This window comes from Ursus americanus, chromosome 29 (assembly GCF_024610735.1).
Source record: "Ursus americanus isolate L20-20 chromosome 29, mUrsAme1.1.p, whole genome shotgun sequence".
Classification (NCBI taxonomy): Eukaryota; Metazoa; Chordata; class Mammalia; order Carnivora; family Ursidae; genus Ursus; species Ursus americanus.
In genome coordinates, this window is record NC_142155.1 from 23518922 (window position 1) to 23531730 (window position 12809).

Genomic DNA, 12809 nt, shown 5'->3' on the forward strand with positions numbered 1-12809 from the left:
ACACATGACTCACATGGGGGGGGGGGGCGCAGGGAGGGAGGACTCCTTGCTTTAGTGATAGTTTCTATACATTAGAATCTTTCATTTTTTCCCCTTTTCTAGGTTCCTTTTTTAAAGAGCAAATTCTAGGTTACTGTTTGACATAAAATATAGGTAATCCCAAACTTCAAAAGCAAATTCAGGCCCTGCAAGATGAGAGTTCTAGGATTTTATTACCACAGAAATACATTCTCAGGAATGGTTTCGACAGAGTAGAAACCTCTTCCATAGTGTAACAGAGGTAAGATTTTTTACTTATACTTGAAAAGATGCAACTTAATCTGTTATCTGAGTTTCCACTTAAAGTACGTATCATTTTATAATTTTAAAACTAACTAAAATTATCTTAAACATAAGGAAAATGTATTTTTTAATGGCTGACTTCCTTTTTTATTGGCTATCGGCATGAGGAGCCAGACTGGTGTGTGTGAGGAGGAAGCACAGACTTCGGGCTAGGAGAACGGGATTCGAGTCTGAGCTGCAGCCCAGAGGCCGCATCATCTCAGAAGGTCATTTAACCTCTCCGCCTCGTGTCTTCAGCCATAAAAGAAGTAGGTCAAACTCAATAATTTTCAGTCCTTCCAACTCACAGATAAGTTGTCTTAATTCTTAAAGGAGTGCACCTGCCAAATCAAAAAGGCTTTACTCTAAGAAACCTTCCAAATGTGAGGCCAGGATAAAAACTGAGTAAAGCCTCCTGCAATGTGGGTGTGTTCTGGTCCAGAGAGTTTTGAGATAATGCTAAAGTCCTGTGTCAGCAGGCATTAGAAAAGGAAAACTAAAGAGGTAGAAAAGGGGATTAAGCAACTGAATGGCTAAAAAAAAAAAAAAAAACCCTCCAGGGCAGCATAATGAGTATTTCCCAGCTGCCTAACCCTACAAGCTGCCTTAAGGATAAATAGCTTAGTGCAGTTCAACAAACACTATGGAGCGCATACTCCATTCGAGAAATTAAGGTAGAGCTGGAGATAAAATGATAAGCAATAGAGGAATATAAGTTAACTTTCTCAGTTTAACTGCGGAGCCTTGCTCAAAGCGATAACTTAAATGTAAATTTCAAGTATTATGAAAAAAGTACGCATAGAACATTTCAGAAGCCCAGCAGAGAGGACTCTGGGGAGGAAGCAAAGGATTCCCAAAGAAACGTCACGCTAAACGTACACCTTACAGGAGCGTAGAAAGAGCAGAGAGTGAAACAAAGGACCTATGAGCACTCTGTAACAGTCAAGCATGACATCTGACACAGGCAACCGAGGGCAATGAATGTAGAAAGACAGGCCAAGTTCAGATACAGGCCGGGCGAGGCTGCATAGCACCTGGAGGAGCAGGACTTTACCTCATAGGAACGGGAGCTACAGAAAGGTTTGAAGAAGAGGGACAACTGTATAGACGATGGTTAAGAAAGAGACGATACTTGAGGGCAGTGATGAGTTAGAGCTTACTACATTTACTATATTCCATAAAAACAGATGTTGTTAGTAACAGAGTCACTGAAATTCAAAAGAGGCAAATCAAAAAATATTTTTTAAAACATATTTACTTCTTAAAAATAGCAGATATGGGGAAAACAACACTAAATAGACATTCCCTGGCATTCCATACCCAGAAAGACCCAAGCAATGGGTGATATTTATCCCAAATCTTAACCTCATCTCAATTTTCCTATATGCCTTAAAAAAAAAAAAAGAAGAAGAAGAAGAAGAACAGAAGGGAAGAGTGAAGTGTACCTTTCTTCTGAGGTTGCTTAGAGAGTCTAGAAATCATAGATACGGACCCACCTGGCCTAGAGATACCTCTGGAACGTTTCCTGAGGACTCTCTCTGCACTGCCAGGTGCACAACAATTCAGGTAACCTGGCAACACAGGTACCCGGACTCCAGTGATCAGTGGCCTCATGACTCAGCCAGGAGCCACAAGGAGGGCCTCACAACAGTGCCACGCAGGTACGCCCAGGCCGTGTGCTGTGTCATACTAGAAGGAGCAAGACTGGAATCAGCAGTAAAACAGTGACAGGTGGCTCTACGTGGAGGAAGAGTAACAAAGAAATCCTCACAGCTATTACCAAAGTAAGGAAATAGTGGTGTTGGCAGTTTTTGTTTGTTTGTTTTAAAGGGAGAGTTGGAGGAAAGTTGAGATAGTAAATATGTTTCATTACTGGAATGGAAAAAACATCCCTTATTAGGACTTCTCCTCGGGTAACTAGAGGGTAAGCTCTCTGGGAGTTTAGAATTCAGTCTTATCCCACAAGACAAGATAATCAAGAGGGTATGTATGAACTAGTCCAGTGCTTCACACGGCTTAAGAAATGTCGTCCTCATTCCCGGTTTGTGTACTCCACTGTGTCTCCCCTCATCCCCTACCAATATCCTTTTAATGTTCCATCAGTAGCACAAGTGTGCCTTTAACTGCACAGTGCCATTTATAAATAAGTATCTGTGAAGATCAATCATCCTTGATAAAGAGAGCCATCCATCTAGGTACCCCCACGATGGGTGACCAGGGCGTGTTTGTAGCTTGGTCCTCAAAAAGGATAGCCTTAGTACCATAGACAGCAAAGCAAGCCGAAAGGTTACCTAGTCAGTGGGTTTCCGCTGAAGTCAGCTATCTGTAGTGCTTTGCAGAATGAGATGCTTTCTGGAATTTCAGGAATATCTGTAGGAGCAAAGAAAACATCTATCATTTACCACCATTGTTAATACTTTTCACCATCCTCAAGATGGACCTCTATTCAAACGTGGCATGGATTTCTAAAGTATTTTTCCACATTTATTTTATATTTGGTTTCCTAATAGAAGATATATTCTTAATAGAAGCACATTAATGAAAAAATATTAAAAAACCAATACACGTGGATGGATCTTGAAAGCATTATACCAAGTGAAATAAGTCAGAAAAAGACAAATAATGTAGGAACTCACTTATATATGGAATCTTAAAAACAAACCTAAAAACAGCACACAGAAAGAGATCGGACTTGTGGTCTGAAAAACTGGATGAAGGTGGTCATTGGTACAAACCTCCAGTTATAAGACAGAGAAGTAGTAGGGATGGAATGTACAGCAGGATGACGAGAGCTCACACTGCTCTATACTATATCTGAAAATTGGTAGAGGAGTAAATCCTGTGGGTTCTCATCACAAGGAGAAAATTTCTTTTCCTTTTTTTCCTTTTTATCGTATCTATATGAAATGATGGATGTTAGCTGAGTCTACTTCACAATACATGTAAATCAAACCATCATACTACACACCTTCAGCTTATATAGTGATGAATGTCAATTATTTCTCAATAGAAGTGGGGGAAAAAACCCACCACCAAGTCCCATCACCCTGTCAAAAGTCACTGATGGCTTTCTGTCGTAATTCCCATTAAGCTATTTTTCCTTACATTTTCATATAGTTGTATCAGTACACAGTATTTTGGAGTATGCATTTTTAAATTGTGGGCTTTCTTCTTCTGAGTGTAAAAGTAACAATTTGGAAAATACACAAAAGTCCAAAGAAGAAAATAAAAACCACTAACGTTTCGACTGCCTAGAGATAATGATTTACTCTGATGTATTTTTTTCATTGTCATCACATGCACACACACAGTGTATATAAAGAGATATTTCAAAATACTAGATTCATGCTGATTGGGTTTTTCACTGTACATTATTTTACAAACTTTTTTCCATCTTTGTTTGTCCAGTTTACCATTTTTAATGGCAGAAAACCCACTGCATATATTTTCATACTTCATTTAATCAATCCCTCGTTGTTAGACATTTAGGTTGTTTCCAAGTTCCTGATGTTATAATTATATTTATATTCATTTCTGATTATTTCCTTAGGCTAAGCTCCCAGAATTGTAATTACTGTGTCGAAGGCATTAACAACTCTACAGTCCTCGGTAAATACTATTAAATTGCCTTAGAGGAAGACAAGTTATACCTATTCTTACTTCAATCAGCCTGCACAAGGTGCCTAATTCAACATCTCTCTTCCCCCTTTCTTTCTCTTACTTTTAAAAACTGCCAATACTGGGACACTTGGGTGGCTCAGTCGGTTAAGCATCTGACTCTTGATTTCAGCTCAGGTCATGACCTCAGGGTGGTGAGATGGAGCCCCGCATCCGGCTCCACGCTGGGCATGCAGCTTGCTTAAGATTAAGATGCTCGCTCTCCTTCTCTCTCTGCCCCTCCCCCTCCCACACTCTCTCTCTTAAAACAAACAACAACAAAAACAACAAAAACCCTGCTAGTATTATTAGTAAAAATAGTCTGGTAATATTTTGTTTTATATTCCTTTTATTACTAATGAGGCTGAATATTTTTCCCTATGTGTACTGGTCACTAAATATTGTGATTTTGAAATGACCAAAATTGTTAAATTCCTCTTTTTTTTTTTGGTACAAAACCTGGGGTTACAGCTTTTAGGGCTTTAAAGATTTACTTCCTAGCATCTAATTTCAAGGATACATTTATTTTGGACATATTAACATTAGGAAGGGCTAAAAAAGAAAATGTTCTTCTGGTCCCATGCTGTTTCTTCTACCAGTTCTACAAATGCAAGCCGAGCCAAAACATACCTAATATTTCTCAGGTGGGGGTGGCAGGGAGAAGGGAGAAATAAGGGGAAAAATGGATGCCCTGGACCAGCAACCGCAAAGTCATCAGAAGCTACATAAATGCTTTTAGTTCAAACTTAAAAGCCAAAATCATTTAAATTTGTGGTAACATTCTTGTTACGCTATTCTCTGCCTTGCATGGTCATATAAGGTAGTAAAGAACAAACACTATGATCCTAGTTTCATAAATATCATAGCTATACACACATGCACACATACTCAAGTCTGGAATGGATTTTTAAAAACACACAACAGTTTGTGGGTCCTGAGGTACAAATACACTGGGAGGTCCTTTCAGATATATTACCTTATTTCATCTCAACATAAATTATTTTAACTTCCATTGTACAAAGTGGACAGTAACTCTCAGGATGATGAAATGGCTTCCCCATCATTACAGGCCTATTCCACTGAGGCCTTGGGCCTCCCATGCTGACATCACAGCACTGTTGTGCTTAAGAATGAATGAACACACACAAATCCATCACAGAACAAGCACGGCTATCCAGGCTAGTGAAGCAGTGACACGCCGTGGCCTGCTCTGGTCTGAAAGGTGCTGGTTGGCCTGTGCACTCCACAGTAGTCCCTCTTCTGCCACTATATCAGGGTTTGGTGAGCAGTCTTTACAAGACTGAGGAAAGAGGTGCACACGTCACACCAGTTACCCCACACGTGCCAAAGAAGATCAAGCCAGACACAGACGTACACAATTTACAGCAACTTGCTGCTCTATCCAAGACCAAAAAAAAAAAAAAAAAAGGAAGGAAACAGAGAAAGAGGAAAGGTATGCCCAATAGGAGCCATCTTTAATATTCTCCAGAGCACTAGAAACATCCCTGAAGCTTGGGAAGATGGGCCTGCCAAGGTAACACATGAAAAGCAGCTGTGAGAAAGTCTGGTCAGGGCTGGTCTGGAATCCAGAGATCTGAGAGTAACAAAACCAACTGCCCGAGAACAGCACAGCCAAGCTCCACACAGAGCTGCCAGAGACGTCTAGTTCATAGGAAGGCATTCCCTCCTTAGGATAACATGCTCATACACACAGGAGAAGCAGCAGATCAGCAAACAGAACACAGGTCTCCTGACTCCCAAGACCATTGCCTTCCACCATATGCATGTTCTGAACTTGAGGAAAAGAAAGTATTTGCTTGTGCAAATAGAAGCTGTAGACAAGGACAGCAATGGTGTGGTTTGAAGAGTCCTGAGTACTGGTTTGTTTTAGGTTGCTAAAAATATTGGAATAAAAAAAACAAGGAAAAAAACATCTACTCATCCCTAAATACCCAGCTAAAATGTCCTATCCTCAGGGACACCTTCCATGGGTCCCAAAATGAGGCTGGATTCCCCCACTCTCTGTTTCCTCAGGCTTCACCTTTGTGAGATCTGTGGCAGTTCTAATAATTTTGTTTGCAGTCAATCTTCCTCATTAAATCCTGTGTTCATTGGAAAGAAAGACCTTGTGAGTCTAGCTGTTGCTGTTTTCCTAAAGCTGACACAGTAGTGAGCTTAAGCAGTACACAGGTGCCAAATGAATGAATGAGAAGCTATAAGAACAGTTGCTCTCTCATTTGAGTCACAAAATATTTCCAGAAGGTTAGTATTATCTCCATTTTACTGGTAAAAAACACTGCTTAGTCCCAGATCTCTGACAAGAGGGAGTATAAAGCTTGTAGGTGATTCCCAGCTGAAATCCCCTTTGATCCTTAAATGTTTTGCTCAAGACAAAGAGGAGGTTTGAGAGTAAAAATATGAAAAAATATATATATAAATACCACCTTCTAAACAAAACCTAGGCTACCAACCTCATTAAAAACTAATCTGAATCCTTCCCCCCATGCCAATTCTTACATTCAATTTCCAAATCCTTCTCATATACTCTAATTACTGTTCCTAGCCATCTTTTTCTGTCCACTCCTATTGTTATCAACTTAGTTCAGGCCTCAATCATCTAGATGACTGGAATATCCTCTTAAATGGTCTCGCCCTGTATCCAATTTGTCTTCCATCAAATCCGAACAGCCATAAGAGCAATCTGCACTAGTTTTCTGCATTTGCTAGGTTTATGCCTGAGGGCAAACTACTTAACCTACCTGTGCCTTAATTTCCTTATCTGTAAAATGGGTCATCAACAGATTTTTTTAATTTAATGCCAGCACATCATACCTTCGGTGCTACACAAGTTCAGAGAAGAGAGAAAATTAGACAAAGGACACTTATACTTTGAACCAAATAAGTAAGAGCAGAGGAGAAACCCAGGCATGAATGGGACCCTGAATGCAGTGAGGACTCGAGGGTAAGCCCTAGAGAAAGACAGTATAGTGTGAACTTCAGAATATCAATACAGAAGTATGTGTAGAGAGGCTGAAGCATCTCTTATAACAGATTACCAAATGCCAGGCTGAGCTATCTACAATTAATTTGTTAGACTAAGGAGTTTCCTCTTCTATAAAAAGGGGATAATCACCTCCGGCTTAGGGCTGCCCCAAGGATAAAGCAGAGTAGCATGAATAAAAGCACATGGCACGCTGTCTGACCTCTTTCGTTAATATTTGAGGGAGATCAGTGGAGAGGACCACTGGTTTCCATTCAAGGCCAAATAATCCGGGGAAGAAGAGTAGCATTATTAATAGAGATGAGAGGATTTAGAGGGCTTTTGCCATTGTTTTAACTATCTGAGAAACAGTAACAATTAACTTCTGAAGAAACATCTATTTTGTTAGAAATAATGAGATTTTCATCTACTCAAGGAATGTACCCCAAACCTTCTACTTGCCAACATCCACCTTAGCTCAAGCTTCTGAATATGGTGAAACAAACAAAAAATTTAATCATATTTTTCATCAATTCAAACTGGCTTTGTCTCATCTATGTCTAAGAATAATAGCATAAAATTAGATATTTACAAAATGTCTGAGAATGCTTATAAAAATAATCTTTTCCCTATAACTTTCTTAAGATAACCTGTAATTTGGATCCACTCTAAGCCATCATTATTTCCGAATCAGAATTGCTTTAAATTAGTGAGATGTAATTGTACTTAAAAAATAAAAATAGCGGATCTGTAGTTTACCAATATGACCATTACTACCGCCTGTATACAGGAAATGGATAATTACCGCTAAACTGTCAGTGCAGAATATCTTCACCACCAGGCAGACAACAATCCTGGCACCATTAGCCCCAGGGCTTCCGAGACAGACTACAGTTTTCACCAGAGATAGCACCGGTTAAAAAGTGATTTAAAAAGACATCCCCTGCCCTTCCTGGCACTCATATTCTGTTCTGGACATCCATTTGTAACACATCGAGCTGAGATTCTACCTTCCCCACTTCCCTGGCCCCACAAATACAGAGGCTTAGTCCACATTCTTCGATGGGGAATGAGGGCTCTCTTCCCACATGCCCAGAATCCTCATGGTGGACCACACCCTTTCCTGAAAAGCTATCGCCATTTTGGGACCGCTCTCATGATGGAGATAGATTGGACTGACGGATGTCTCAGGTTCCTTCTAAGCATGTGTGAGTTTACAAACATCCAGGCCATTTCCTTTCATGGAGGACTGCGCACAGCCAGCCTGTTTTGACCGCAGCTCCTGTACATTGCACAAGTTCTTTCTGGATAAAACAATTACTCACTGGCATTTCTTGTTCTATATAAATACCATCTCTTTTCCTCCTGGGCTCAAGACCTATCTGAGGTTAGTAAGTGAGAATACTAGGTTCTCTCCACTCAGAGCACCATAAAACGCTACGCAAAACAAGTCTTGGGTATTTTTGTAGCTATTCTCTAGGATTATCTAATTCATGTTGATAGCATTTAGACACAGGAAGTTGAAAAAGATGAGGAATACTAAAATAAATCAAATGATGACCCTCATCTATTAATTTGTCTTTTCTATAAACTTGCAAAGAATAACATTTTAAACTTCTGGGCATATTTGAAAGTGGGGCAAGAAGCTCTGTAAGCAATCACCTACACTTATTGCATCAGCTCGACTAGCCTCACAGCAAGGTGGCTGTGTCCGCTTCATTAGTACAAGGTGCTAGCAAGGTCAGGGGCCTGGATTTGGTCCAAGTGTGGGGCAGCCTCTTTCCCTGGTTGCAGCCGTGCTACTCTGAGGACCCTTTGTGAGACTTGTGACTGAAACACAGCCACAGCTGTGGAGCCTGTACTGAGCACTTAGAAGCGTCATGCATGATTCTGAGCACTTTGCACACATTAACTCCCGTGAGTCTTCACCATAACTTAGGAAGGCCACCTTGATCGCCTCCATTCTCTGGATGAGGAACCTGGCCGAGTTTACACAGCCAGCACGCAGGAGGGCCAGGCTTTGAACTTAGGCCTTCTCCCCCCAGAGCCTGTGCTCCTCACCGTAAACTTGTCTTATCTCTAGAAAGAATGTGTGAGGTCAAGAGAAACCGCAAAACCCAGCCCTACGGCCCTACTGCCAACAGCGGCCGGCGTGTGCTACTTGTGGAAAGCCCGGCGTAGCGCTGCCTCTGACTCTTGAGAAACTCAACAGAAGGCAGCCGGGCAGACAGTGCGCCATCCCATCTGACAGCTTAGGACACCTTCAAACCTTTTGCTTCCCGAATTCTTCTGATTAAACAAAACCAAATAGTCCATTTTCAAGATAACATAAAAAATATGGAAGTGACAAAGAAGCAGCTTTAAATTTAATCCCCTGGTATGGTTAATCTTGAACAACTTTTGGTTATGATGCAGTACTGAAACTAATAGTATTTGATTAAGAACATAATAGTAAAATGTTTCCTCATTATTTCTTGCTTAATATAGCTCCTACCAGGCAAGAGAAAGAATTTAATCAGCACCACTGACAAAAAGGCAAAACGGTGTCACAAAATTTCTCTTAAACCTTCCTTGAATCCCCTCAGATAGACTGGGCCTCCCACAGTGCCCAATACTTCTCTCTGTAAGCACTCTGCTCAAAGGCGATTAGCGATAAACATTTATTCAATACCTTGCTTCCCCTAGATGTGTCCTCCACTAACTAGCTCAGGGATCAGACCGACAATGTCTCCCAGGGGTTCCCAGCATCTACGACAGTGCAGGTCTTTAACGGGCAGGCGTTCAACAAGACTTCCTTACTCACCGCACCGGGCCTGGATCACAAGAGAGATCCCAGGGCCAGCATCCTCACTTAACATAGGTAAACGTCCACTGCTTTGAGCTTGTGGGGTGTTCAGATTATCTGCCTCACCCACCAACCAGGGCTATTAAGAGGTAAAATGAGGTAATATACAGGATAACTTGGTAAAGTGCAGAAATGGAAAGGACTAAAAGAGGGGAGAAAAGGTAATTCTCAGGTGGCACTGACTGGTTTGAGTGTGAGTCACTTTTTATATCAACTTGTGGAGTCTGGGGCATGTGTGTTCTTGCCTTCCTCTCACCCCAACATAACACTCAGACTAGGGGGAAAATGTAATCAAGAACTTCTGTCAAAAGACAAAAAGCTGAGTGTTTAAATAAGTCTTGGTTATTAATATCCAATCTTTTTTAAAAATTTCTTTTAAAAGATTTTATTTGAGAGAGAGAGGAGAGAGCACAAGAAGGGGGGGGGCAGCAGGCAGAGGAAGAGGCAGACTCCCCTGCTGAGCAGGGAGCCCCATGCGGGACTCAGTCCCAGGAGCCTGGGATCATGACCTGAGCTGAAGGCAGATGCTTAACCAAGAGCCACCCAGGCGCCCCTATTAGTATCCAATCTTAGACAAAGAAGGGTTAACTGCATGAACTGTTAAGGACTTGAAGTCAAGAACTCAAGAACTGTCAAGAACTCAATACCACATCACTGATGTTAAACCAAGTCAGAGACGAAGAAAATATAACGCAGCATAAGCAACTGGAACGAACACAAAGAAAGCTATCCTGTGAACTGCCCTGCAAAGAAAACTGGGACAGAGGCAACCCTAATAGGAACCCAGCAATTCACAAGCACGCACGTGGACATCAGAGATGGCTAACCTTGCCTAAACTCTGCACCGACATCCACTTCAAGACTGTTTAAGATGAACAACTGCCCATCAGAGTTTAATTACATTTGTATTTCCAGTCTACAAAGGGAAAATGTGTAAGATGTGACCTACAGGTATTAATTGAATTTAAATAAAGTTAAATTAAAAAAAAAAAGAAAATGAGGGCCATGGCTCACCCTGGTCAGTGCTGAGCTGACACGCCCGGCTGGCCGCCAGGGTGGTGCATGTGAGCACATATACACACATACACGTAGCCCTCCTTTCAACCACATAGAGACTTTATATTTTCCAGCACAATACCGCTACTTCCGATGAAGATTTGAAATTGCTACCTGACAGCCTGGTACTCAGAGGAGCCTCTTTTGAAATCAGTCACCTAACAGTTGTCACTGCCACCTTAGCCACAACTGGAAAGTCAGGCACTCGGAGAAAAATGGGACGGGCTCAAGATCAGGAAAAGTGACAGTTACGGCTCTGAAAAAGAACTCCTCCCCTCCAACCCCTGCTGCACCACGGGACTGTCTCCAAACGAGAAGAGCAGCCATTCTTAGGGCCTACGATGTACCAGGTACTGCAAATGGCATTTTGCATGCATCATCTCTAATCCTGACAACAAATCCTGAGAGAGTAGTCCCAGTAACAGATGCAGAAGCAGGCTTCGGAACATTAACTACATTGTCCAAGATCGCTCTGCGGACTTGCAGAAGAGCAGAGCTTTGAAATTCTCGTCCCTCTGCCTCAGGGCTGAGGAAGCCCGTGAAGCAGCTGCTGAGGATCTGGACAGTCAGATCGGATCAGCTCCAAGCATGCTGGAGTAAGAGATGCGTGGGGAAGTGACTGTGGAGAGAAAGAGGAGGTAGAAACACAAGCCTGCAACTCTCATCTACCACTTGGCAGGCATTTCCCATGCAGGTGGGGGTGGATGAACAGTCTGAGGAGAAAGTAAGCAAGGGTGAACTTCCTGTTATGAGGCAGGGGGTACCCAACAGGCAGAGGGAAGAGAACTGAGGGGGCAGAGCCAAGAACTCAGGGAGCAAAGAGTGTCACCAAGAGGGATGGTCCAAGTGACAACCAACAGGTAAGGAAGGGGTGGATTTGGCAATTAGGAATTTGCTGTCACCTTCAAGAGGATACACACACAGCGGTTTGAGGGGAAGTCAAACCACAAAGGTTGAGAAGCCAACGTTATCCACTGGCTTCTGTGGAAAAAGAGCAGGGGAGTGTAAAGCAGTAGGGGCCAAATTCTAGTCAGAGACACAGTATTCCTAACTGGCAGACAAGGCAACTGGGGAAAAGGTAACAAGGTTTTCTGATCATGAGGCCAAATTTATTTATTTAAAAGGACTGTTGTCCTTTGTTTAATCAGAGATTATATCTTGCCTGGAGGGTTGAAGCCTCTTTATCCTTTACTAAAATGACATTGATCGTTTTCCTTATCAAAATAAAGAGCAATCCTGTGTCACAATCCCATTAAAAAAAAATCATAAGGCTCCATTAAAAATCTACAAGTCTAAGAACCTGGGGAAGTGTGCCTTTAAAAAGCCCGGGGGAGAGAAAAGGGGTCTGTAGCTTGAGGGAGATACCAAGGTCAAGGGAAAAGTTCATGTTCATGCGTTTGGGTTTGATTTTTGTTGTTTGGACAATTTGTGGAGTAAGCAGGGAGGCAGACAGACGGGGAGTGGGAGAAAGCTGTGGGAGCACATTCCCATCTTTGCCCAGAAGGCAACAAGGAGGGCAGCGCAGGGAGGGAGGGGAGGCCTGGAGAGTGTGGACTTCAGAGCCCTGGCCATGAGGAAGGGACAGGAGAGGAGCCTGGGAGAAGGAAGGCCCATAAATGGAGAGCCGACTCAATGGATGAGAGCTGCTTATCCCTAGCAGAGGCAAATGACAAAATCCCATGGTCCATGGTCTTAAGAAAGAAACAAGTCATCGCGGTATGAAACATTCTCAGCAAAAAATCAACCATACATGTAGCAGGCAATGCAGCATTAGGGCAAGAAGGAAAATGGGAGGGTCATATTGGCATGGAATGTAGGGCCCTTGTTATGTATAAAAACCACCGATCAAGACCTGGCCAAACATAGAAATCAAACACTGCAAGTTAGAAACAACTAGTGGTGAACAGAACAAGCATGTAGAAAGGGATGCTGACAAGCTGTAGTAAAATA

The 12809-nt window shown here is 42.1% G+C and overlaps 1 protein-coding gene across 1 annotated transcript in view; it reads right to left on the reverse strand.

The window, feature by feature from the left end:
* LRRC1 (leucine rich repeat containing 1) overlaps nt 1-12809 on the reverse strand; it is a 119291-nt gene that overhangs the window by 43526 nt on the left and 62956 nt on the right. The window contains exon 3 of the mRNA XM_045802582.2: nt 2613-2691. Within this exon, the coding sequence (XP_045658538.2) occupies nt 2613-2691 (79 nt within the window). The remainder of the gene's footprint in view (nt 1-2612; nt 2692-12809) is intronic.